At 49.2% G+C, this 27,664-nt stretch overlaps 1 protein-coding gene across 1 annotated transcript in view; it reads right to left on the reverse strand.

Annotated features, from left to right (window-relative positions):
- LOC119168450 (uncharacterized) overlaps positions 1 to 27,463 on the reverse strand; it is a 32,502-nt gene extending 5,039 nt beyond the window's left edge. The window contains exons 1-11 of the mRNA XM_075884674.1: positions 27,326 to 27,463; positions 26,725 to 26,862; positions 10,266 to 10,351; positions 8,900 to 9,177; positions 6,763 to 7,166; positions 5,885 to 5,984; positions 4,188 to 4,293; positions 3,503 to 3,626; positions 2,432 to 2,489; positions 955 to 1,125; positions 327 to 407 (exon numbers count right to left, since the gene is read on the reverse strand). Coding sequence (XP_075740789.1) covers positions 327 to 407; positions 955 to 1,125; positions 2,432 to 2,489; positions 3,503 to 3,626; positions 4,188 to 4,293; positions 5,885 to 5,984; positions 6,763 to 7,166; positions 8,900 to 9,177; positions 10,266 to 10,351; positions 26,725 to 26,801 — 1,485 coding nt within the window. The 5' untranslated portion in view covers positions 26,802 to 26,862; positions 27,326 to 27,463. The remainder of the gene's footprint in view (positions 1 to 326; positions 408 to 954; positions 1,126 to 2,431; positions 2,490 to 3,502; positions 3,627 to 4,187; positions 4,294 to 5,884; positions 5,985 to 6,762; positions 7,167 to 8,899; positions 9,178 to 10,265; positions 10,352 to 26,724; positions 26,863 to 27,325) is intronic.
- Between the last annotated feature and the right edge of the window lie 201 nt (positions 27,464 to 27,664).

Genomic DNA, 27,664 nt, shown 5'->3' on the forward strand with positions numbered 1-27,664 from the left:
TGAGGCTGTTCAATTCGAGGGCAAGAGTTCAATTTCCAGCGACAGTGACTGCATATTGATGGGTTGAAAAGCGAGGAACAAGCGCATGCTGCTTCAGGTACACCTAATAAGCACCAGATGGTTAAAATTAACCAGTAGTTTGTCACTACAGCATGCCTCATAATCACGTTAAGCTACATGTCAGGACACTTAAATTTCTGCTCAAAAATTGCTGTGCATAAACTGTTTTGTGCTTACTGCTGCCGGGCTCACGGCAGAAGCACATGAAAAAGGTTTTACTACTAAGCTTTACTGAGAATAACAGACACAAGGAAGTTGTTGCTCACATTGCTCGAGCATCCCCAGTTCTCACTCTTCCAGATGGCTTTCATGTGCAGCTCCTGAACTTCCTTCTCGAGAACTTTGCACTGAACAAACGAGAAAACAAAAGAAAACTTTAAATTGGGGACACGAAAAGGCACACGCACAATCAGCTTTGAGCAACAGTACGACATGAGAACAGGATGGCACCGAGAGGCACTTACTCCCTCAACGACGAACAATGTGGTCTCTCACAACCGTGGAAAGGTAGCAAACCGAGACAAACATGTCTTGTTGAAACACCGGAAGCGCAAATTCTTTCTGAGGTCTTTCTAGACTCCATCAAGCAAGGAATAATTCAAATGGCAGGTCCCCTTGATTTGCAACACAGTGCTTTAAGAATGCCTCTTGGTGGCTCCTGAAATTAGCTTTTGTGGTTGAAAAGCTAACTACCATAGTTAGTCTATCCTAACACGACCATGATTCTAATGCAAGAAAACTTTTTCTCGCGTCCAGGAAAAAAGAAATAGTTACTTCGGTATTTGATTGTAACACAAGGATTGACTTTAGAGAGCAAGAATCTGGAAAAAAAAAACTTTCGTTACGTTTCGAGTAAACCCGATAGCTCAACTGTCCGCTTCAGATGCTTGTTACCTTTTCAAGCGCGACATCTCGTTCAGCCTGAATAGCCCGCAGTCGATGCCGTGCCCTCTTGCCTCGGTGGTCGCGCAAACGCTGCACGGTTGCCAGCAGGGTCTCCTGGTGCCGCGCCACCCGTGCTGGTGCCCAACTACTCTCCAGGCCCTGCAGAATCTTGTCGAGGCCCTGCAAAGAAAAAATAACGATAATGGTACCACAGGCGAGCAACAATTAATGCACAAAAAATCGTGCAGCCACCAGAGATGCCGGGGATCTATCTATCAATATTACCAACAGTTTAGTGATTATCAATCTACTGACTATCAAGCTACACTCAAACTCAAACTTCATTATAACAAAGTTGCATCTTAAAAAAAATTAAGTTTGTTATATCCAAAATTTCGTTAAAAAGGTTACTTCTAACATTGTTTCTATTGCAAGACTATTTTTCATTTACTTCATTACACCCGATATTTCATTTTATCTGCATTCAATATATTGAGGTTTGTTTGTATCTACAATACACAGACTACTCATCAAACTACTAATAGTATGCCATCAACAATGCTGTCAATAACACACTAATGATACGATTGCATGCAATGACTTGTTTGCTTGTTTATCATTAGCCATTTCTTTAGGAAATGCATCACTGAAATAAATTACCAAAGGAAATTGTATCTCTTACCAATAGTTAAGTTTTTATAATTTAGTTCAGAATGTTGCTAAAAGTGCGATTACTACTATGACCAATACTCACTTGCAAGTGAAATTTTGGACTGCATATCATTGTCACACTGCACCTTACTGGCATTTTTTTCTATCTCTGCTACTGTTGCTGACCACACCCCTGAGTGATGTCTGAAAGGGCTTTTAAGGTATAGCAATAAATATTAATAGTACTATACAGAATAGCATCCCATCGAGAGTGCCAAACCACATGAAATACAGCCTTTTACATGTTGCGACACAAAAACATGGCAATGCTTCCCACTTTACAATTTCACAAAACATGCGTCATGAAAGGTCAGTTATTCAGAACTTTCTGGTAATGTCACTACTGAAGAATTGCAAAACTATTCATTGCAGCATCAATAACAAACTACTGCAACGCATATTCTATCAATGGTTTTTCATACCACAGCACTGTTGACATTACCGCTGACAGTTATACTATCGATAGTCCCTTTAACGCAGTCTATCAGTAAAAAAACTTATCATTTTGCATTGCTAGCAGCCATTATATCTGTATGATATAGCACTGAAGCTAAAACATACACTTACACAACAGCTTCACAAAACAGCTGGACACTAATGGCTAAAACTAACCTAACTACAAGAACCTAAGGTAGCATTAGAAAGCAAGGACAGGACCACTTAAAAATGTTGAAGTAGGAGCCATTTTGCTGCAGTTTTACCAACTCTGTTAAGCGAGTGTCATCAAAGCTCTAACAAACAGAAAAAACAAGATGAAACAACCATCCTGACTCACGCTCAGCACCAAATTGTCGCAGTTCTCCTCATCACTTGAGCCATCTGATGCATCACTCCTGTAAGGAAACAGATTGACATGCAATATGCCAGTTTCATCAGTACCCAGAAAACTGTGATAACAAAACTTTCATTCCTCTTAACCTTTCATATTTAGGAATCATACAAATCTTGTGGATGGATCATCAGAAGGGGGAGGAGGAAAATAGCCTACATTTGAAGTTTGGCATCGGCACACACACACGCACATACACACTTCATTAATGATGATTGACTGTTGCATGAAGATGCAAGCAACAGACAACCAGCAGCTTTCAGCAACTTTGCCGTTGCCAATTTTGCCTGCTCCAGTGACATTTCCGAATAAATGCCTGACATGGGTGCCTCTCTGACGGGCAACATTTCCACCAAGATTTATTTCATGTAAAACATGCCAGAACATTTAGGAAACACACAGAAAGAGTCTTGAATAGTAAACATCGTGAATATTTCGGGTAAAGTGGCACTTATCCCTGATGTTATTTCACACTAGAGGTTATACATAGCTATACAGATGAAAATTAATCAAAGCGCTTGCCTTATTCCTATTTTACCTGCTGTGATAAGTCCAGTTTCACGATAAATTGAGAAACATCATACGTTATCTTCTGTACTAGCGCTCCTGTGACAATCTTTTTTATAGCCGGATGCAACGTTAGAGATCCGCAGCATCCACCTCCTCAAAGGTGGATTCACACAATGCCTGCACAAATGAATGCCCACTACAGATTGACGTCGTGAGCCAGACCGCCATCGACGCCGCGTATGGAAAACATTTTCGAGCACACGAGCAACACTATTTCTTTAGTTGCGGAGGCAATTGGCTGCCATGTTTCGTTCATTCGGATGGAGCCTCCCAGGACTTCTTAGTTGTGTTCGACTGTATCCGACTAACAGCGTCAACCGGAAAACCGGACACAGTAAGCGTAGTCTGGATTACTGCTAAAAGTGACATAGTTTCGTTTGTGTTTGGACGCGGGAGATAGCATTTGCAGTCAGAAAATGAGGAGCAGCAAAGGATGGGAGACCTTACCTTGCTTCTGCTAGCTTCTGTAGTTCTTTTTGGTACAGGTCCAGGCTTTGATTGGCACTTGCCAGCCGCTCGCTGATGGAGTCATCCCGTTCTCGCTGTGCATAGTACACGTCGGCCAAAAGTTCTGCAGAGATCAAAGTTTTTTTTTAACTATCTCGTTTTTTTATCAATGTAGATGCAATTTCACTACTCGAGAAGATGTGTTAGCTTCCACTATCAATGACCCACTGACTACAAATAATTGAGCAGCCTTTCGCTCGTGTTCACAAAACACTTAGAACAATATGTATTGCAGGAGTGTTCCCTAGCATGACAAGCTTGATGGTGTTATTTGGCTTGCTTAGATAAAACTGCACAAATAACTTTGGCCCTGAAGAGAACCAGTGCATGAAAATGACGGTAACTGCTGAGCTAATGTGTTTTGAAAACTGCATCACTCTGTACACATCCCACATGTCATTGAAACAACACTTGTTATCTGGAAAAAACGAATGCTGCTGCAGGAGAGTCCATTCGGGCACACACCACATTCTTTGAAGAGCTGCTCTGGCAGATTCATATTAGTAAGTGTGTTTAGAAATCTTTCCACATGCCAACGTGTTGCACTAACCAGCTAGAGACAGTTGAAATGGCTTTAAAAAAAAGTGGAAAAAGAAAAACAGGACTGTAAAGGCACACCACGCACCAGCGAAACTGACACCGTTCAGAGAGGTGGAGGGAGTCTTGTCCGGCGACTTAATCCTTCTCAGCAGTTCCAGCTGCGATTGAAGGTGCTGCACCTGGTTCCATAGCTGCATGATGACACATTTGTTAGAGCGGATAGTACAGCAGCAGTGAGTTAACACTATTAACAACTATTTCAGCCAATGAAGATCAAAACTCCAGCTTAGTGCTTCTACAATGGCAAATATGGGCATCTAGAGTAATTTTTCACAATACCGGGCTCTTCTACGCCCCCCCCCCCCCCCCCCCCAATGTACAACAGAGGTGTCAATGCGGCTCCCACTGAAGCTCTGGTATGCGGGTTTATTAAAGACGACAGTCTTTCTTAGGGTGCTTCGACGCAAAAATTTTGGTCTGTCTGCCTGTCCATCCGTTTGTCCGCCGAAACGATTTTCGAAACGGCCAAAATCCAACCCCACCTGCAGCCCCCACCAATATTGCTCAAGTTTCAGCATTCATTCTTGCACGATTGTCAATTAAAAAGCGATTACTGTGAATATCTAAGGCACCATAACAACACGTCAATATTCTGTATGTGTGTCTTTATACTAGAGAAGCCATACATAAATAATTCTAAGGACCGCAGCGTTCATCACACTGCGCTGATAATGCAACGATATGCACAAAAGGGCAAGTGTTTCCCACGCTTTGCTAAGACGACACGATGGCGTTACCTGCCCGTCGCTTTGAGTTCTGCACCTTATTGCCTCCGAAACAGGGGCGCACACCATCCTTCACTTTTGAAGATAACTGCCAGATAACGCTCATGTCTCATGTGTCTCGATGCGCTCATTCGCTTCTGCTGCACGCATCGAGGCACTCTAACGCAGCACCTCCAGAATACAATTCACTGATTTACTCGCCCAAAACATCAAATAAACGTTTTATTCACTTTCTCCAGAAGCAAGACTATCGTCTTTCGACGACATTTGCAGTGAAACACGCAGATACAGGGCCAATTTTTTTTACTTGGCCTTTTTACAACAGAACTTTTCGTCCTATCAACCAATTATTGGTTCCCTCCGAAACAAGGCCTAAACACTTGACTACAAATTCAATGCATGAATCAGCCTGCAAATTACGTCGTAAAGCTGGTTCGTGGAGGCTCACAAATACAAAATCATGTGCATGAAATTTTCCCCAAACATGAGGAAGAGGTTGACGTTATCATTTCTTGTAGAAAACAGCGTACGCAAAACAAGCTTTGTTTTCTTCAACAAAAATGAATACAAAACTTGCCCACTTTGACATTTTGGTGCAGGTCTCATGGTGTAATTATTCTTTTTTTTTTAAGTAGTACTTTGTGCTCTGTTCTTTCAGATTCATGATGGCGATCCTGAGCCAATCATCACAACACCACAGTTACAGAATTACCTGAGCAAAAAGCAGGAATGAATAAAATATGAGATAGATTCTGTGAACTTGTTCTGAAATTTACAACTAGAGTTGTGATAATTAAAACTATTTTCATTATCTGAATTAGTTTAGTTGGTTGTTCAATTGACTATCAGAACGTCTGCATGCAGTACCTAAGCCCCACCAGTTACAGTTAGCACGAACCAATCAGCATAACACCATGAAAAGGATGTAACCACATTAAATAAGGTAGCTGTTACATTAAATTTAAATAAAACTTGATGCGTTTACGATGAAGCTTACCTTGGCATTAATTTCCTGCAGTGCTTTCATTTCTTCGGGTATCACTGTTCGTGCACGCAATGTTGCAGAAGGGTCTTGCTTGCTACCGACCATGCTCGACCTGGATGACAAGCCAGTTACACTTTTTATCAGACTACGCACGGTGAACTGGCTGCTTCAATAACAGAAACCAGCACTGTATCTAGATTAAGAATCCCTACGGAACATTCCAGCTATGGCTGAGACATCAATGTTCGCACCAAAATGAGAGACGCTGAAAATAGGACCAAGAAGACAGGATCTAAGTGTGGAAAAAAAAACTGCTAAGGCACACGCAAAGAATGGAACAAATGAGACAAGTGCTACAGAGTTGGACGTAATGCTAGCACTGTCTCTACTTTGTTAGTTTGAACTATGCATGTTTTTTCACTCTTAGATCAAGTCTTCCACCCATCGACTTTTGTACTTACTAAAATATAACATGAACATTAAAAAAATTAAACAAGAATAAACTTAACACTTTACAAAGGAAAATACAGCTTGTCATTAATTACGATCAATGTGGAGGTGCGCTGTAATTTTATTTAGAAAGGTCTGGCAGCTTTGCATTTGCATTACCCCATTTTGAAGTTGCAAAGTAAATACAATAGGCCCTCAACAAATCACTGTAAGGCCAAGAACTATAAACAAAACATATGTCAAGCTGGACAGGTACGTTATTGACCTAAAATGGCCAGCAGGTTACTTTTCTAAACAGTAGAGATCTTGAAGAGACAAAAGATAACACTAAAATGAAAGATGGGAAAGTGGGGATGCTAATGGGACTTTATATTTAAATATAAAAACGCCATCGTGATATTGCACAAAATTTACAACCAATCAGGAACTCATGGTTCTACGAAACCCGCCTTGGTCTGTATGTCCAGATGCCCGGATTATCCGCCTGCTCCTCATCAACGTCATCTAGATGGATGATGGGATCACTGTGAGTCCGGCGTGGGCTGCCAGGAGATGCTGAGAGCCAGGCCGGCGCGCAACCACCATTGACACCGGCCGCAACTGCCGCCGACCTGTCGCCTTCACCGCATCCTCGGCGACAGGTGGAGGTACTTAGAGAGCCGGAAGTAGCCACTGAGGCAGCCACTAGGATGGGTCGGGATACAACATCAGGGATGTCCCGCTCGGAGCTTGCAACAGGGCTCGGCGGGAAATTGGCATAATGCACAGGCGTTGAGCTGGTCGGGAGATGTGATGGTCTGGCGTGCAGACCGGTGCGCGTTGACGTTCCCACTGGTTGGATGGGCTGCAAGTCGTGAAACTTCTCAGAAGCGCAAAAATGATGTTAAGTATTGTTCATAATACAGTTCTAATCTCTATAATTCGAACTCGAAGATCTCGAAAGTTTGTTCGAATTAATGAAAGCCAAATAAACAGAGGGCTCTCCATGCAGTGGCGCATGTGCATTGAGCTAACAGACGAGGGGAAAGTTTCAGAAGACACGTTTATCTTGCAGCGGATCAATTTCGCACGCAGCTTGCAAAGCATTTCTACTTCGGCTTCAGCATTCTCCTGGCAAGAGAAGTTGCGCACAGAAATGTTCAGCCTCAACACTTTCTAAAGACGACGACAACGACTGCGCAGCGGACGCAGCCGCAGCATGACCAGCACGTGACTGGAAAGGAGGAGCGTCTACACCCAGAGAGAAGCAGATCGGCATTTGAGAGAAAACCAACACTCCACGGCAGCTTTTTTTTTCAGAGTTACGTGGCAGGGATGGGAAAGGGGGAAGCGTGGCACCAGCGCATGGTAGACCCCCCCCCCCCCTCTCAAGGCGCAGAGCCGTGCTCCCGCAAGGGGCAAGAGTTGCAGAAGATAGTGCTTTTTTTCTTTCCTTCAACTACACATTCCTTCAACCCAGCAACAGCTTTCCTTTTTTTTTTCCTCTCTCTCTTCGCGCGCAGCATTGAAAGGAGAAGGGTCTTTACGTGGCAGGGACGGAAAAGGGAGAAGCGTGGCACAGCTGCGTTACAGATCGGCTTTTGAGAGAGAGCAAACATTCCACCGCAGCCTTTTCTTTCCTTTTCATTTCCTTCGCGCGCAGTGTTGAGCTATCGCAGGTGCCACGCTGCATCCGCAGCGCAGTCGTTGTCATCGTCTTTAGAAAGTGTCGACGCTAGACATTTCTGGCCGCAACTTCTCTTGCCAGGAGAATGCTGAAGCCGAAGTAGAAATGCTTTGCGAGCTGCATGCGAAATTGATTCGCTGCAAGATAAACGTGTCTTCTGAAACTTTCCCCTCGTCTGTTAGCTCAATGCACATGCGCCACTGCATGGAGGTGCCGCTGCGAGATTGGGCAGGGTGTTGAGAGCATTTTCGGAGCGCGGTATGTTCGAATTAACCGTCGGAAGTGCTTGGGCGTTTGAATTACCGGGCGTTTTCACCCATTGGAATACACACAGCTTTGATGGGATCTCATCGTGAGTTCGAATTAACTGGAAGTTCGAATTAAGCATATTCGAATTAATGAGAATCGACTGTATTGAAAGTTGGAGTCTGCGCTCGTCTGTGTCCCTTCCGTCTTCGTATTGTATAACCTTGCCAGATGATATCCAAGCTCGTGAATGTTTTCGTGCACCACTGATTTATGCTGTTCTGAGCGTCCTGACAGCAGCTAAAAAAGTTGCACAGAAGCCAGCTGTAAATTCTCGAAAAACAAGCAACAAACTTCGTTTCTCTAACAGCTCATTTAGATCATTCAATAACTTTTGATGCTCCGAAGAAGCACCCAGGAATGACCTTCCAATTGAACCACAAGTAAAAATAAGTCACATTTTCTTTTCCTTCTGACGATGAAATAAGCATGTGAGTCTATATTTAAGGGCCAGGACTTAAGAAGATCATGAGGCATGGATTTCAGGACACATGTTAGCAATCAAGGATGCATTAGTAGTGAGTGCGCATTAAATGTTGATGTAATCTACAAATGTGTCAGTTTCTTGATGCTAAGCAAGCCCAACAAAATCTCGCTGCACCCACCGTTGAATGATACAGCTTGCGCTCCTGTGCAACGCTGAGCGGCAGGGAGCGAAAGTCATTTCGGCTGTCGGACGTCGGCGTGCTACCCCCACCACATCCGCTCCGAACACCCCCATAGCTCAGCGAGAAGCAAGGGGGCGCACCACCGCCAAAGTTTGGCGGTGGATCGAGGATCCACTGGCCATGGTCAGCCCAGGGGTCGCTATCGCCCCGACGCCCCTGGCGTGCAGAGGTGCTGCTTGGCGAGGGTCGACACAGGCTGCTGTACGACTCCGTCTCTGGAAAAAGGTTAGAAAGAGGTTGGTTATTTACTGTCAGTCTGCTGTTTTCTTTTTTTTCTATTTCCTTCAGAAAGGAGAGATGGTCGATGAAAGTTTACGATAGGTTTTTATAAAAAAGGTATTGAGTATCCCGGAGTGCACAATAATCTGATGGTACAATTGGGACTCTGTGCATCCGAGAAGAGTGTCTTATACTGGAGGAGACAAAAGAAGCACGCAGCAAAAAAAAAAATTAAAAGATCGTTTCGTGGACTGCCTGCAGCGCACCCTGAACTGGAAACACTACTCGCCGAATTTGTCCGAGATCTGCATGCAAGGCCACTAAACCTAACAGCAGAGTGCATCCGCATAAAAGCTCTCCAGATAGCGAGCAACTCTGGGCTCAGGAGGGTGCAATTCAAGAGATCCCTATCGTGGGTGCACTGATTTATAAAGCCGAAGTGCTTTGTGCTGAGGCAGTGCACTTTCATCTTTCTGCAAATGCTGCATCAGGAACGCATTGGATGGAACAGAGGACGATTCACTCTAGGATGTTACTAGTAAAAAACAAACGTTGTCAAGCTCAAGTTCGGACGAGCCCGAGTAGAGGCCTTCTGGCGTTCAACTACATAAGACTAGAGTCCTCTTGAAAAACATGTGACCACAGTGAAGCTGGTGGTGTCGCGTATTTGCCAAGGTAAGGGTGTGCCGTGATACTTTTGTGATTTTTAAAAATTTTTCTTTTTCCAGATTCAAAGTCTGGGGGGGGGTCTACCCATATTCCGGTTTTTAAGGTACTTTCCATGTACTCTTATCCATAACTCTTCCCAATCTAGGGCCCTGAAAACCTCCTGTAAACACGCGGTAAATAGTATAGGAGAGATCATGTCTCCCTGCCTTAAAGACTTATTTATTGGGATTCTTTTTTTTTTAAATAACTATTACTAGTTAAAATGATGCTTAACAACAATGAAGTATAACCAAGGTGTTACGGTCAACAGAGCTAGTAGTTCCCAAAAGATAGTCAGCTTCCTCTACTAACACACTCAGCACCATGCTCAGATGTTACATATTTAATGCAAAAGCATTTCTATAGGTGCACCAACCTTTCAACGATGTGACCGAGTGTCGTCGTCTGGGTGGCTTGGCAGGGGGATTACGCTTTGCTCCAGCACTTTCGTTCGAAGATGTGCTGTAATGTAGTTATGGCAGTGTGACAGGTGAATATACATTGTATAATGTTCAACACTAACATCAAAGAATACTGGGAAGCAGGGAGGTTGGTCATTCTAGATACTAAAATCTCATACGTTGTGGGGAGCAGGTGCGCCCAGCCTCCCTTTCCCTTTTAGGGCAGCGCACGCGCCTGGTTGCGGGGACCCCTTCCCCCACGGCCGGCGCGTGCGATTCCCCCCCCTTTCCCGGCGCCAGGAACAGGTTCCCCTCTCCCTCAGCGAGGAAAGGTACCATTCTCGTCAGGGAGAGGGAAATCGGGTCGGGGAACAAAACGAGCGGGCAAACGGGCGCTCGCTCTCTGACACCAGCGACCATCCCAGGAGGACGAACCCGCAACCCCTCCTGCGAGCCGAGGACGTCCACGACCGAGGTGTAAGCGTCAACACCTTTGTTATCTGTAGTATCTCCCCGCGACAGTGACGCGCGATTGCTAACGCTTAGCAATAAAGTGTTTGTTGTTGATCTGGCCAGTTGCCTTATTCGCCCGAACCCGTAGTAGTAGCTGCAATGAGGCAAGCTACGGTTGGGGGACGTTAACCGTGCACGGAACGACTGTGTGCGGCTGAAACATTAGCTATAGGCTTCTGCGTCAGCCGTACATAGGACGGTCCCCCAACATCTGGCGCCCAACGTAACGAATTTGGCAACGCGGCTAGTTCTGTGGACGCGAGCAAGTGCCAGGGCGCTCTTCCACACGTAGGATAATAGGCATGTCGGAATTCCAAGATTTGTCAATGTTGTCGGATGTCGCGTCGCAGAGTGGCGATCCTTTGGCTAACGCGGGGGTACTGTTAGGACTTTCCGACAGCGTAGAGCTTGGTCGTTTCACGCGGGATGATCAGGAGGGTGCAGAGACCGCGTTAGCAGAGAGTAGGCCTACGACGGAGAGCGGCCCGCATGGCGCTCCGGCATCTCGCGACGCGAACAGAGAGGCGCCGCCACAAGTTACGACACGCGCCTCAACTATAGGCGAGTCTTCGGGCAACAGTTTGCCCTCGAGCGAGGTACTCTTACAGAATGCGCTGTCAGTTATGCAAAGCCTCGCGAGCGCCCTGCAGAACACAGCGCAGGCCCCCGTGCAAAATGTGCGACCACGTGTCAAGGTAGACGTTCCGACCTACACGGGTTACCACGACTGCAAGAGCGCCAACGAGTATCTCGACCGGTTGCTCCATTATCAGCAGGCGACGGGTCTTTCTGATGCCGAACTTCTCGAGCGCGTGGTCCCGGTGTCGCTCACGGAGCAAGCGGCTCGGTGGTTCCGACTAACCGGACATCGCGCCCGTACGGTAGAAGAGTTCCGCGAAAGCTTTCGCGGCGAATTCCTACCGGCTAATTATGAGTGGCGTTTGCGGAGGGAGTTGGAGCTGCGCACCCAGCATCCGGACGAATCCTTGCTGGAATACGTACGGGCGATGGACGAATTGTATCGTCTCGCGAACCCTCACGCCACCAACGCGGAAAAGGTCGAGCGTGTTACCCGACAGGCGCACCCGACTTTCGCGGCGCACTTCAGGGGATGCAGGTTCGCAGACCTCGAAGAGCTCGCCACCGAGGCGAAGCGCATACAAGGGGACATCCTCGCAGCGCGTTCGTATCGCCCCCCTCCGCCCGCCGCGCAGTCAATCGAGCCTCGCTGTGCATGGAACGGCGGCGCAGTGACTTCAGAAGCGTTTAGGGGTAACGCATCAGCATCGTACGCTGATGAGCACGTGTCACGCGGTTGGGAGCTGTCAAACCGCGCTTTAGACCCCTACGCTTACGCGCTCCGTACGGCACACGCCGCCCCTGCGCGTGACATTCCAAGGCAGGAGCACGTGGTTGACGCGAGGCCTAACGAGCGGCGCAATCCAGAGCGAGGACCACCTGATCGAGGCGAGTTACGAGCGAACCGGCGTGGTGTCCGCGGTCCTTGCTATCGGTGCGGCGCGCCAGGGCACATCGCTCGCGAATGCGACCGCACGCCGGGTCAGGAGCAAACGCGCGGTTCGGGAAACGGACGGCGCCGCCGGTGATTCACATGGGACCCCGCGCGGCGATTAGTAATCCTACCGATGCGTTCGGATCACTTGCACCGTCGGTCTGTCGCGCAGGTGATGCCGTAGACTCGCCCGCGCCGCTAATCGAGTTAACGATAGCTCGGAAAAAGTTCGTAGCACTTTTGGATACTGGGGCAAGCGCTTCTTTATTCGGTGACGATGTGTTGCACCATCTCCGCGAGAACAACATCCGCTTGAGGCAAAGCAACACCATCTTCCGTCTAGCTACGGGCACAGCACAATCGAGCGGCGCGGCTAGGCTAGTGATCCGCTGGGACAGACGCGTGAGGCGACAACGTTTCGTGCATCTTCCAGGGCTGTCAATGTCTCTAATCCTGGGTCGAGACTTCCTCGCTAAGTCGGGTATTGTCATTGACATTGCAAACGGTGGTTACCGAGAGCGCGACGGAGACGCGCTGAAGCTTTTCTCGAAGGCCTCCGCATTGACAAAAGCATGCCAATCGCAGGGAGAGGCGCGAGTACGCGAGGAGGAAAGCGCGCCGAGAAAGCGAGTAAACGCCCCGCCGGAGCAATGTGCTGCGCTGCAGGAAAGGGCAGTGCACCCGCTTTTGGTACAGGCACAGAGCCTACTAGAGGGGGAACGAGCGCAGCTGTCGTCGCTGTTGTACGAATATGACGCGATGTTTACTGACTGTCCCGGCCGCACTACGCTGGTTAAGCATAGAATTGACACGGGTGATGCACGCCCTTGGAAATGCAATCCCCGACCAATCAGCTTAGCTAAGCGGAAAGCACTAGACGCCGCCTTGGACGAACTCATCGAAACAGGCGTAGTTGAGAGGTCAAACAGCCCATGGGGTTTCCCGGTAGTTCTAGTTCCAAAGAAAGATGATACGTATCGCCTTTGTGTAGACTACCGCAGGCTGAATGAAATTACGAAGAAGGACGCGTATCCTCTTCCCTCCATTTCATCGTTAGTATCCAATCTAGGCGGGGCGAAGTACTTCACAACGCTCGATGCTAGCCGCGGATATTTTCAGGTTGAGATGGACGAGCGGGATAAAGAGAAGTCAGCTTTCACGTGCCACAGAGGACTTTTCCAATTCAGGAGAATGTCGTTTGGCTTGGTGGGCGCTCCCGCTACGTATCAGAGGCTAATGGACCGTGTTTTGGGAGATGCAAAGTGGCAGCACGCACTCGCATATCTAGACGACATAGTGGTTTACTCGAAAACGTTCGAAGAGCACGTGCGCCACTTGAGAGACGTTCTAGAACGGCTGAGGTCTGCGGGCATCACTTTGAACCCAAACAAAGCTCAGATAGCGGCGACCCGAATAACATTATTGGGATTTACGCTTGACGAGGGTCGCATTTTGCCGGATAAGGGTAAGCTTGAAGCGATAGTGAGCTATCCATCGCCGAACAATGTCGGTGAGCTGAGGCGCTTTTTGGGGATGGTGAATTTTTATCGCCAATTCATTCCAGATTGCGCGGCAGTGCAGGCGCCTTTAACGAAGCTCTTGAGGAATGGTGAGCGTTGGGCTTGGAGCCAAGAGCAAGAGGCCGCACTGCGTCGCCTCACGAAGTTGCTGGCCAACACGGCTCAGCTGCAGCTACCCGATTTGAACAGGGAGTTTGTTATTCACACCGATGCAAGCGACCTGGGCTTAGGAGCAATTTTGCTTCAGGAGCATGGAGGTTCCCTCCGACCGATTGCGTTCGCGAGCCGTACGTTGACACCGGCGGAGAGGAACTACTCAGTAACCGAGAAAGAGTGTCTGGCGATAGTTTTTGCTCTCCGTAAGTTTGACTTTTACATAGACGGAGTTGCGTTTGTGATTGAAACGGACCACATGGCGCTCACGTGGTTGAGGCGTTTGAACGAACCAAGTGGCCGATTGGCGCGTTGGGCATTGTTGCTGCAGCGTTATGACTTCACCGTCCGCTACCGCAAGGGTAAGAACAATGCCGCGGCCGACGCACTATCGCGTGCTCCAGTTCGACACGAGGCAAGTCACGCGACTAATTCGGAACGAACTGAGAGCGAGACACTCGCGCTAACGCAAACAGCGGAGCAAACGTTAGTTCGAGCTAAGAGCGTGAACCACGTAGAGGCTGTCGTTAGCGCAGGGATTGTTTTCAGCAGAAGGGAGCTGGTAGAAGCTCAGCAGAAAGATCCATTTTGTCGAAAGGTGTTCGACGGGCTCCGGGAGCCGGGTGGTAGTGAGGCCACCGCGCACAAGGGGGCAGCTGGTATTGCTGTCGGTGCGGAGCGCTCGGCAACAGCTGGTAGTGCTGTGAGCGCGCTGGATTCATATCTGCTAGATTCTGACGGCGTCCTGCTGAGGTACATTCCATCCGACGATGACACAAGTGAGTCATTTAAAGTCGTGATACCGCGCGCGTTGAGAGGAGCGCTTCTTCGCTACTTTCATGACTCGTGCATTGGTGGGCATGCGAGCGGCCCTAAGACTTACGCTAAGTTGTGTCGCCTCGCTACCTGGCCAGGTATGAAGCGGGATGTGATTCGCTACGCCCGTTCATGTCGTGTGTGCCAAAGCGTCAAGCCGCGAGGAGGACGTCCGCCCGGCCTCATGCAACCGATTAACAGTCAGACTCCCTGGCAAATCGCAGCGTGTGACGTAATGGGCCCGTACCCCTCAACTCCTAGCAGAAATAAGTTCTTGCTGGTGATCACGGATCACTTCACTAAATGGGTAGAACTTTTTCCCCTTAGGAAGCTGACGGCTCGAGTGATTTTAGAGAAGTTGATGGAGGTTTTTACCAGGTTCGGGTTCCCCGAGCAGTTGATTACAGACAACGCGTCTTATTTCACTGCGAAGGTGTTTGTTGACACGTGCGCCGCGTTGGGCATTAAGCACAAGAAAACAACCACCTACCATGCTCAGTCGAACCCCACGGAGCGAGTCAATCGCAACATCAAGCACATGCTTGTCGCGTTCTCTGAAAGACATAAGGACTGGGATACCTATCTTCCAGAGATCGGTTTTGCATTACGATCGACCGTAAACCGATCGACTGGGTATGCGCCTTCTTCTCTGAACTTGGGGAGAGAACTGCCGAATCCGATGGAGACCGTACTCGCGGACCGCAGTGGAGTGCCAGTGGCGACATCAGCACGCGCTGAATACGCAACGCAGCTGCGCGAGAAGCTAGCGGAAGCTTTACATAAAGCTCGACATAATCTCAGCACTGCTAGGGCACAGCAGAAGGCGCAGTATGACCGCACGCGTAGGAACGTACACTACGAAGTGGGCGATCTGGTGATGCGGCGCCATCATGTTCTCAGTAATGCTAGCAAACAGTTTGCTGCCTCGCTGGCACCGAAATGGTCCGGGCCGTACCGAGTGCGAGAGAAAGTTTCTTCGCTCGTTTATCGACTCGCGAACATGAAAGGCAAACCGAGCGGCGGACCGGTGCATGTATGTGACTTGAAACGCTACATAGCACGGGAGGCGCATGAGGACTACGGTCAGTCCCCCTCCAAGCCGCGCGCGGCGGGTGAGATGGTTCGACACCGGGTCAGGAGCCCAGAACCGCGCTACTTCCTGCGTAACAGTCGGAGGCAACTATGCACGGTAGGCCGCGTTTGATATGTTCGACGCGGGGTGCAAGGGTTAGCGCGCAACACATGTGCGATTGTTAACCTGTCGTTCTTTATCTGTATCACTCTCACCGAACAGATGGAGCGCCATTGGGAACAGCACCGCCGGAACAGCAAGGAGAGGAGACCACCTCCTTACGGCCAGCCCCCACCCCCACCAACGTCCACATGGCAGCCCTACCCCACTGCGGCCCGGCCGCGAACGCCGAGGCAGAGCCACTCGAGCCGCCGCCACCGAGGGGGTCCGCGCGCGCTGCCGCCTGGTCACCAACTCTCGGCTTCGCCGTCACCATCACGACCCGCCGGTTCACAGGGAACGAGACCAGGGTCCCAACGCGGCGAGCCGACCGCATCGCCTCACGGCCGCAACCACCGAGACGTGGCAACCTGGACCAGCCAGGATGGAGGCGACCCTCCGGTGTCTTACGTCTCCTCGAGGCCCTGGCGCCGGCAGGAAAGGGCCCGAGTTGGGGTCGCCCCAGCGCACCTGTATCGCCCTTTTCAGGGGCGCACGGTAGAGGACGCGGACCGGAGGGCTAACGGGGCTTGCCTTCCAGTGCCCGCAGGGACGCGGTTCTGCGAGTGCGGCGCCGTGGTGATCCATAACTCCCACGAATTGGGGAAATTACACCGGCACCGCACCCAGGCTACCCAACCATCCAGCCGCGAATCATCCCAGGAGCGCTCCGGCGCCGCGGTTCGGGCCATGCTGGCGCGGGCGGCCCAGGAGGCGGACTTCGCGCAGTGGCTGCTGAGAATTGCCTCAGGCCACGCGTCCAGCGAGAGTCCGCCTGCGCCGCTATCAATAACGGCTACCGTAGAGCGGGGGGCGGCGGGGCCGGGAGAGACATTGGTGGCGGCTGCATTGACACCGGAGGTGGCGTCAATGACCTTGGAGGCGGGTGAGAGAGCGGTGGGGGCTCCGGCGGTGCCCGCGGCAGACACCGAACGGTCCGAGGGCATGGACGTAGACCAGGCCCTTCTGGCCTATCTAGAGGACGAATAAAACGAATTATTCCCTCTTTGCAGTCTCTGTCGTTCGGGGGCCTTCTTAAGGGGGGAGGAGATGTGGGGAGCAGGTGCGCCCAGCCTCCCTTTCCCTTTTAGGGCAGCGCACGCGCCTGGTTGCGGGGACCCCTTCCCCCACGGCCGGCGCGTGCGATTCCCCCCCCTTTCCCGGCGCCAGGAACAGGTTCCCCTCTCCCTCAGCGAGGAAAGGTACCATTCTCGTCAGGGAGAGGGAAATCGGGTCGGGGAACAAAACGAGCGGGCAAACGGGCGCTCGCTCTCTGACACCAGCGACCATCCCAGGAGGACGAACCCGCAACCCCTCCTGCGAGCCGAGGACGTCCACGACCGAGGTGTAAGCGTCAACACCTTTGTTATCTGTAGTATCTCCCCGCGACAGTGACGCGCGATTGCTAACGCTTAGCAATAAAGTGTTTGTTGTTGATCTGGCCAGTTGCCTTATTCGCCCGAACCCGTAGTAGTAGCTGCAATGAGGCAAGCTACGGTTGGGGGACGTTAACCGTGCACGGAACGACTGTGTGCGGCTGAAACATTAGCTATAGGCTTCTGCGTCAGCCGTACATAGGACGGTCCCCCAACAACGTACACTCGAGATAGTAAACCAACCACAAGCACCTTTGTGTAGGTTCACATATGAACAGCGTTTTTTCCATAAGCAGCAGAAAAAAAACAAATCTTTATATACATATTACCGAGTGGTCTCAGTAATGAGTGCCGAAATGCTCCACAAAAGCAAGTGTTTCGCGTGAAAGTGGATCTGGCAATAACACACAATATGTACTGCAGTCGAACTGAAATGTACTGGGCTCAAAAGTGGTAATGAACTAGTTTGATACATTAAAATGTAGAATGTGTTTATCAGGAGATCACTGTACATCTTGGACGGCCCACTGATATTTCAAAAAAGCAGCATTTTAATGGTTTGTTGCAGTAAGACCACATAGAAAGCATAAACGTCTACTCATCAACTTGCCATTTATGCTTTATTGTTCTGTGTGTGTTGGATCAAGAAGCATTTTGTGTTCTTGACTGAGCATGATCATTCTTTTTTTTTCTTTGTATGAAAAATGGCAAAAAGTGGTATGCTTCACTGCACAACACACCTCTGTTACAGTGAAGTTCACTGAGACAGCTTCATCATTACAGTGCGCAAATAAAATCCACATGCTGCAGTAGCCATCTATATTTTAAAGCGCACATCTTGTTCGTCTTTGTTATACAGTACACACATTTGTGACTTTAGCTTAAGAGTTCTGTATCGTAAAAGGTCTAAGACAGTACCTCAGGACTGGTCTTGAAATAAAACATATGCCAGAAAGTGTTTCAACGAGTGCACATCAGACAACAAAAGATCACAAGGTGCCCCACTTGAAGATGGGAATGAATCTGGTGGCTCGCAATCAGCAGCAATGTAATCGCTTTCACAAGAACATGTCCAACTTGCACAAAACATATATCTCCCAAAGTGACACCGCCAAGACACTTGCGCAAGTTCCCGTCTGGCGACCACCAAGGGAGCGAGCTGTGACACGACTGAAAACGCTCACTCCCACGCGCCGCAAGCACATGATGGAAGGAAAGCGTGTATTGAAATTCTCGTTTTGTTTTCTTTGGAGACACAATATTAACGATAATTAAAAGAGAGTAATGCCAGTGAAAGTATAGAGAATGTTATCAGAAGTAATTGTAATGTAAATGTGAACAAAAAAAAGTGGACTGGAAAAGATGACTTGCCACCGACAGGATCCGAGCCCTGACGCCAAACAGGTAAGAAAGAGCGTTCCGCACTCGCCGCAATGGCAACAGGTGGCGCAGACTGATGCTCCCACATTTAATGCACATACATACCCGATCAAGTGAACGGAGGGATAACGGCCACCGTAGCTCAGTGGTAGAGCATCGTATGCGTTATTAGGTCGCAGGTTCGGGTCCTGCCGGTGGCAAGTTACCTTTTCGTCTACTTTTCTTTCTTTACATTTACATAACAATTAGGTCTAATATCTTCTATACTCTTCCTGGCATTATTGCCCGTTTTGGAACATTTGGAACTTACAACCTGAGTTCATTAAAAGCTGCCACAATGTAACATCATATAAAGTTTAATTAAAAAAACATCTATTTCAACATCTTTCCTAACAATAGATGGTTCCACCTTCACATTTTTTTGTTTTTTTAACCATTTCTATAGCAACTGTATTCTGCTTTCTCTCTTTTGTGCTGTGCATTTTGTTTTATGCCTTGTTTAAAAGAAATTCGCATCAATTTGTTTTGTTATGTATCATTCTTTTGCTTTCTGTACTAATGTTATATTTCTTGTTTTTAAATTAGGTTTCCTAGCTCTTTCTTATATTTTATATATTTTTCTTTATTCATTCCAATTTAGTGTTTACAATATGCTTTTTCTTTGCTCGCCGTTGTCCTGCCTTGTATTCAATCAATACAATATTGCTAGGAGATCCCCTGACAGTGTTTACTTTGGGACCTCCTCCTGTAATACTTATTAACCATGCTACTTGTATTTTGATGATGTTACAATAAACTTCAATCTTCTAGTTCCCATTAAGCACACGACGTGTGACAGCTGCCATTGTAGTTGCCAAACTAGACAAGCTTTAAGCCAGCAAAATGGAGGAGTTCGTCGTTACCTTGTTGTCAAATAATAATCATCATGGCATGCGATTCAAAATAGGCTAGTCAAGTTTCAGTGATTAGGGATAAATCTGAGTAATTAAGAATGAAACACTTCACCTCACTCCAAAGTATTTTCTGAGGCAACATGAATACCAATGGATTAGCATGAACAGCAATGAAAATGCACCAGAAGTCAAACAGCATTGCGTAAGCTCTCTCGGCACTCAGAACTCACCGAATTCAAGAGCGTTGTCTAAATTGTAGTGGGGAAGAGGGAGAGAGACAGTATCTAGTTGGAGCACCTGAAAGACGACTACGACGAAGAGCTGAGCTCGTGACAGTGACAGACGCCTCTTGAACCAGACAGTTGGTTTTATTCAATAAACCCCCTTATAATTTGGTGGAGGTGCAGGGTAGTCTTCGAAGCTGGAACTACGAAGTCGCACCTTACCTGCAGTGCCAGCAATGCCGGAAGAACCCTCCACCCAAGGTACCTCGCAAGTTCCCGCCTCTACATGTCCCGGCGTGTGGCCACTGCGTCACCCACCATTCTTCAGTGGCACTAACGGCCAAGACGTTGAGGAGTGGCTGGCAACTTACCACAAGGTGAGCGCAGCGAACAAGTGGGACGATGCGGCTAAGCTGACCTATGTAAGCTTTTACTTGTCCGGCGTCGCTAGTCTCTGGTTGCGCAGTCACGAAGCCGACATTACCAGCTGGGATTCATTCAAGGCCTCCTTTTCGCAAGTCTTCGACCGCCCTGCTGTGCGAAAACTCCGCGCAGAACAACGACATCGTGAGCGCGCTCAACAGCCAGGAGAGACCTTTACCAGCTACATTGAAGACGTTGATGACTTGTGCAAGCGGGTAAACCCAGCGATGCTCGGAGCCGACAAAATCAAACAAATCTTCAAGGGCATATGCGATGACGCATTTCAAATGTTGTTAGCCAAAGACCCACAAACCATTGCTGAACTCGTCAGCTTGTGCCAGAGTTCTGACGAATTGCGCAAGCAACGCGCCCAAACACGGCACTCTCTGGAACAACGTGATTCGATCGTGGCCTTGACTCTCGGAGACCAGAACGACATGTTGGCTCGCATAAAGCAGTTCGTGCGTGAGGAGGTCGCTCGGCAGCTCTCCATTTTATCGAGCGCGCCCGAGCCAGCACAAACGCATCCTTTGGCCCCAGATCATCTGGCCCCGGCCATAAGGCACGTCATACAAGATGAGGTAGCGGACGCTTTGCCTTTCGCTCGTTCACCACCTCTGGAGGCTGCACCCTTGGCGTATGCACAAGTCGTTGCAGCCACAGCACCTCGACAGCCCACTTATGCTACCTCGCCGGTCCCTGTTCGGCCATCACCAGTTCCGTTCAGCCTGCCGATTGCAGCGTTTCCGAATCCGTGGCGCACTGCAGACAACCGCCCGATTTGCTATTCTTGCGGTTACACAGGACATGTGGCTCGCTTGTGCCGCCGCCGCCCTCTCGTTCAGAGCGACAACATGCAAAGATCGTCACACGACTCTCGGCGCTTTAACAACACGGCACGTCAACAAGGATCCTCTTCACCCGACCGCCCTCCCTCAGTCAGTCACCTATCTCCATCTCCCCGACGTCGCTGCCAGTCGCCTATGCGCCGTCGACCCTGCCCTTCAGACACGGAAAACTAGATGCCGCAGTTCCGGAGGCACGAACTGCGTCGTCGTCGAAAGAATCAAGTCCTCGCATTTCTCCGACAAACCTCATGGACGTTTTTGTGGATGGTTACCACACCATTGCGCTTGTGGACACTGGTGCTGCCGTTTCAGTAATTGATTTAAAACTTTGCCGCCTGCTTCGGAAGGTTACCACGACGCCAAAGGGGTTGTCTCTCCGTACTGCCAGTGCTCACCATATTCGACCATCAGCTGCCTGTACCGCCCGCGTTTTCATCCAAGATGTTTTGTATACCGTTGAATTTCTTGTGCTACAGGCGTGTTCTCATGATGTGATCCTCTGCTGGGATTTTCTGTCTCGTAATCATGCGGTTATCGACTGTGCTCGTGCTGAAGTGGCCTTCTCTGCGTTGTGTGCCCCGTCTCCGGAATTTTCACTGAACAAGCTGTTTGTCGCTGACGGCATCGACATAACACCGATTAGCGCAGCCTTTGTTCCCGTTTCTTGTGCCAATGTGTATAAGCCTGCAGTGTTGTTTACGCCTTCCCAAACATTCCAAAGTCGCAAGAGCCTCGCGTTGTCATTTGCAGTTCTAGATATTTCGGCGGGCGCTACCAATTCGTTTGTCACAAATCCCTTGCCGTCTCCCACAACCTTGCGTAACGGAGAATGTATTGGAACATTCCAAGACTTAGGTGTTTCCTCCATCTTCGACCTTGACGGTGAAAGTGATTTGCAGCTTAATGCATTGACGCCATCTGCCCATTCAATTGTCTACAAAAATAATAATTTGTTTGGCCCCTCAATTGATGGCGAACTTGAAGAACCACACCGCGAAAAGCTTCTAGAACTTCTTCACCAGTTTTGCGGCTCGTTTGATTGCCAGCGTACGTCCTTAGGCCGAACGCACACCGTTGTGCATCACATTAACACCGGCTCTCAAGCGCCTCTGCGACAGCGTCTCTACCGTGTATCTCCTGTGAAGCGTCGTGTAATCACCGAGCAAGTGGCCGACATGCTTCAACGTGGCGTCATTCGGCCGTCCAGCAGTCCCTGGTCTTCACCTGTGGTACTTGTGAGCAAAAAGACGGCTCGATTCGCTTTTGCGTGGATTACCGATGTTTAAACAAAGTCACGATTAAAGACGTATACCCTTTGCCGCGCATCGATGATGCCCTGGACTGCTTGCAAGGCGCTGAATTCTTCTCATCACTAGACCTATGGTCCGGTTATTGGCAAGTCCCCATGGCACCATCAGATCGTCCAAAAACTGCTTTTGTGATGCCCAATGGTCTATACGAATTTAATGTAATGCCCTTCGGCCTTTGTAATGCGCCAGCCACATTCGAAAGGATGATGGATAGCGTCTTGCGTGGGCTAAAATGGAAGACATGCCTATGCTACTTGGATGATGTCGTTGTTTTCTCTCCTGATTTCGACAGCCATCTCCAACGTCTCAGCGAAGTCTTGAGCTGCCTCACGAGCGCAGGCCTTCAACTAAACATCAAGAAGTGCCACTTTGGAGCTCGGAAGCTCACAATACTTGGTCACGTTGTCTCAAAACAGAACGTCCTCCCAGACCCAGAGAAGCTTCGTCCTGTCGCTGAGTTCCCGAAGCCTACGACTGTGAAAGCGCTTCCCAGCTTTGTCGGACTATGCTCTTACTTTCGCCGCTTTGTGAAGAACTTTGCTTCGATAATCGCACCACTGACACAGCTGATCTCTGGCAATGGACACCTCTCTGATTGGTTGCCAGCATGCGATGATGCTTTTGCAACATTACGCCATTTCCTTACTTCACCACCTATTTTACGCCACTTCGACCCTACTGCTCCAACCGAGGTGCACACGGATGCCAGTGGCATAGGACTTGGCGCTGTCCTTGCTCAACGCAAACCTGGCTTCTCAGAGTATGTAGTTGCGTACGCCAGTCGCACCTTAACCCAGGCAGAGCACGAATACTCGGTTTCCGAAAAGGAATGTTTGGCCATTGTTTGGGCATTACAAAAATTACGTCCTTACTTATATGGGCGCCCATTTGATGTAGTTTCAGATCACCATTCACTCTGTTGGCTCGCTTCATTGAAGGATCCTTCGGGCCGGCTTGGACGTTGGGCGCTACGTTTACAGGAATTTTATATTCACGTCATTTACCGCTCAGGCCGCAAGCACACCGACGCAGATGCTCTTTCTCGTTCGCCCCTTCCTTCAGCCGTTGCACCTGTTTCCTTCGCCGAAGCTACCATCGGCAGCATTAATACCGCTGACATGCCTTCGGAACAATGCAAGGACCCTTGGATAGCCTCGCTCATCGATGTTCTCTCCTTGTCTTCGGTGACACCACGCAAGCGTCTACCTCGTGCACTACGTCAGCAAATTCCCCATTATGCAACAGGGGATGCCATGTTGTACCGTCGCAACTATCAGCTGGATGGTAGGAAATGGCTTCTTGTTATACCTCGCCATTTGCGCTCCAACATGTGCATGTACTTCCACGCAGACCCTCGAAACGCGCACGCTGACGTTTGGAAAACATATGACCGGCTTCGTCAGCGATTTTTCTGGCGTGGAATGTACTCGTACGTTCGCAAGTACATACGCTCCTGCACTGAGTGTCAGCGACGGAAAACAACTTGTCATGCCTCTGGCGAATTACAACCATTGCCGTGTCCAGCTCGACCGTTTGATAGAGTCGGCATCGACCTCTACGGCCCACTACCTTGTAGTCCTGCGGGAAATCGCTAGATTATTGTGGCCGTTGACCACCTAACCCGTTGTGCTGAAACCGCCGCTTTGCCAGACGCTGCTGCTCGTGATGTCTTACGTAGCTTTGTCCTTCGCCATGGCGTGCCACGTGAGCTGCTTAGCGACCGTGGGCGTGGGTTTCTATCGCAAGTCGTCCAGGAACTTCTCAGTGAGTGCAATATTATTCATCGCACCACTACAAGCTATCACCTACAAACGAACGGTTTGACAGAGCGCTTTAACCGCACGCTCTGTGATATGCTTTCTATGTACATATCCTCCGACCATTCTAATTGGGACTTGGTGCTCCCTTTCGTGACGTATGCGTATAATACGGCCACGCAAGCAACTACTGGGTTTTCACCTTTTTTTCTACTGTACGGACGTGAGCCCTCTTCTACGCTTGACACGATACTTACTTACCGCCCAGATGCTTCAGAATACCGCCCAGTCTCCGAACTTGTTCAGTGTGCCGAAGAGTGCCCCCAATTAGCGCGTTCATTTACGTCCGTCGCACAAGGCCTCCAAAAAGAACGACTCGACCAAGACAAACCTGCTCACAGCTTCCCCGTAGGCTCATTTGTATGGCTTTCGGTTCCATTCCAGTCCCCCGGCCTCTCCCGAAAGTTTGCACCCAAGTACAATGGTCCGTACCACATCGTTCAATGCACGTCACCGGTCAACTACGCCGTCGAACCAGTGACACCTGCGGAGGACAGACGATGCCGTGGTCATGAGACAGTCCACATCAGCCGCTTAAATTCTTACTATGATCCCCTGGTGCTTGCTTCGCCGTGAGTCGCCAGGATGGCTCCTCTTCACCACCGGGGCAAATGTAGTGGGGAAAAGGGAGAGAGACAGTATCTAGTTGGAGCACCTGAAAGACGACTACGACTAAGAGCTGAGCTCGTGACAGTGACTGACGCCTCTTGAACCAGGCAGTTGGTTTTATTCAATAAACCCCCTTATAAAATATATAACGAGTTGCAGGTGGAAAACAAAGTTTATGGCTGCTCCACGAAGTAGAATAGAAGGTATGCGTAACAAGTATTGGAAAAGGAGAGACCATCACAAATATCAAGCACAGCGCTTAGGTGGAGAAACCCTGCAACCTGGTGCAATTGCCTTTACTACAAAAGGAGGACAGCAGTGGGGAACAACAGGGCCTGCAGAATATCATGCGCACACATGTAATGGCAATGTTTATAGAGAACATTTTCAAGACATACCTCAATACACACTGGACCGGAATGACACAGCACCTGAGACAACATTCTGTCCCATTTGTGACAATACCCAAGTCTTCTCAAGAAAGGGTAGGGCATTTACGTTTACCTGGACGACAAAAGCAGTAAGGCGCTATCATCTCTGGCAGAAGCGTTCCGGTCACAACTGCTGAGGCACGAGCGCAAGTGTTCTAGGATGCCTGATACAGCTCGTAACAAGGTTGACAGGCAGGTTCTCCGACGTACCTCCATAAAAATCCATCTTGTTCGTTAGCCCGCAGGCCATCATGAATCTTATTAGTTATGTGCTACAAGGAAGGGCAGTTTCAGGCAACACAGGACCCTGACCCTAGTGGCCTTACACTTTTGGGCAATGACAGCGAAATGCAAACTGGTAAAGTGCACTGCCAGGAGCAAAAGCAAAAATTAATAAATAAATGCAGAGCACCAAATGTGTTATTCGAAGGCCACAGGTTTGATCCCTGCCCATGGCAAGTCACCTTTAGTTCACTTTTCTTTCTTCCCATTACATTACATTTACACTACAAATGCTATGTATAACATGTCTTCTTTACTCGCTGTGGCTTTTGTGCCTATTAGTTCTAATTAAATAAACGAAAAGCCACAGTGCCATAGATTTGCACCTGCTGGTGGATGGCTGATTATGAAACAGCACACATGTGGCACTCGAGCATACTGCCGTGATACACTGCCCAGCACTCTAATTTTTCAAACTTACATGTGAAGAGACGCATAGCAACAAAGTCAGCAAATTTAGTTCAACTGTTCCTTCTTCGGTGAAAGAGTGCTGCTCTCGGGTAGTGGCTTGATTGATGTTCCCCACAGCTTATTACAATAAGGGCACACTGCCAACGTTAAGTGCATCAGTGCGTAAAAAAAAAAAAAAAAATCCGATGTAACTGGTTTCGGTTCCAGCGGGTGCGCGAGAAAGGTCAACGATGAGGCGATATAACTAGGCTCATAATGTAACGCCAAAGCGATCAATAAATGTTCATTCTCATCCAACGAGACACTTGCGCAAGCTCCCATCTGGCGACCACCCAGAGAGCGAGAATTGCACTCCCACGCGCTGCGAGCACACGACGGGTGACAGCTGCCGTCATATTTTTCTGCACACACGAGATCTCATCCACATAGGAGTCTACGTCGTATCACGCCGGGATTAGAAATAGCTCTACGATCACAAGCGCGACGTTCAGCCACTTCAGCACCCAATTTTTTTCGCACCGGACCCGCGGGAACATCTTTAGTAGGTCTCTTGTAACGCAAGGCAAATATAGGTACACACTCGGTCAATGCACAGGAGCGTCAACAGGCCGGCAGAGAGAACAATCGTGTTTCTTTTTTCTTTCGTATCTCCCAAGGGCAAAGCAATCATTCACGCTCGCTTACCTCAAACTCGAGTCATCGGGCGGCGTTTCGTGATGGTGCGACGCTCCGTCGGCCACCCGCACCACCGCTCGATCCATTCACACAGCGGCCGGCAAACTCGCACGAAGAACACATACGAACAGCGTCACGACCACCGATCTGAAAGCGGAAGCGAAACGTCAACACGGCGGTTTGGCGAAACAACGCGGCGCAAGGAGATAAACAGGAATCACTCGCAGTACGCGAGTCGTTCACCGATAAAAGTTGCAGCAAGTTTACATTCGCGATTGGCCAGTCTGGGGCTTCGAGTCCGTCGATCGGGCGATCTTGGCAGTGCGCACTCTCTGCGAGTAGGCAGCTAGCTTGTGGGCGCGGATAGAAGGCTATTAATCACTGGCCGCTTTTTTATGATCACGGTCGAGTGTGGGTTGATTGCCCTGCATAGCATTCCGAGAAAGACGTGGGGGGGTACGCGATCGCGGAAAGGCAGCTGAGCGCGAAAAACGGAACGGTGCCAAGAAGTGTGACATGCATACGAACAAGTGGTTCTGGCGGTTCAACGCACCGCGGGCGGCACGGCGTGTTTTGATCGAGGTTTGGAGAGTACGAACGCGCAACTTACGCATCGTCTCTGCACGGTTTTTTGGCCTTCCGAAGCAGCGAGAAGGACGCGTTGTCTTCTCGAATCACGGGAGGTGCGGCGTACAGTTTTGACAGCACGGCATAGAGGAAGCTCCAGCTGAGAAACGCTCCCGATCGCAGCAGTAGCGAGAAAAACACGTATTTGATAGCATAGCAGCAGGGATGTTTGTGCTTGCCTAGATAGGTGGCACGGCGAACGCAAACGGCGCGACGGTGAAACAGCGCGAAGGACGTGAGAGGCGGACGCCTTTTTTCTAGCTGCTTACTTTTTGGAGTTGCCGTTGCTTTGTTGTTGCTGCGCGACAGATCCGGAAGCTGT

The sequence above is a fragment of the Rhipicephalus microplus genome, unplaced genomic scaffold (assembly GCF_043290135.1).
Source record: "Rhipicephalus microplus isolate Deutch F79 unplaced genomic scaffold, USDA_Rmic scaffold_42, whole genome shotgun sequence".
Lineage (NCBI taxonomy): Eukaryota > Metazoa > Arthropoda > Arachnida > Ixodida > Ixodidae > Rhipicephalus > Rhipicephalus microplus.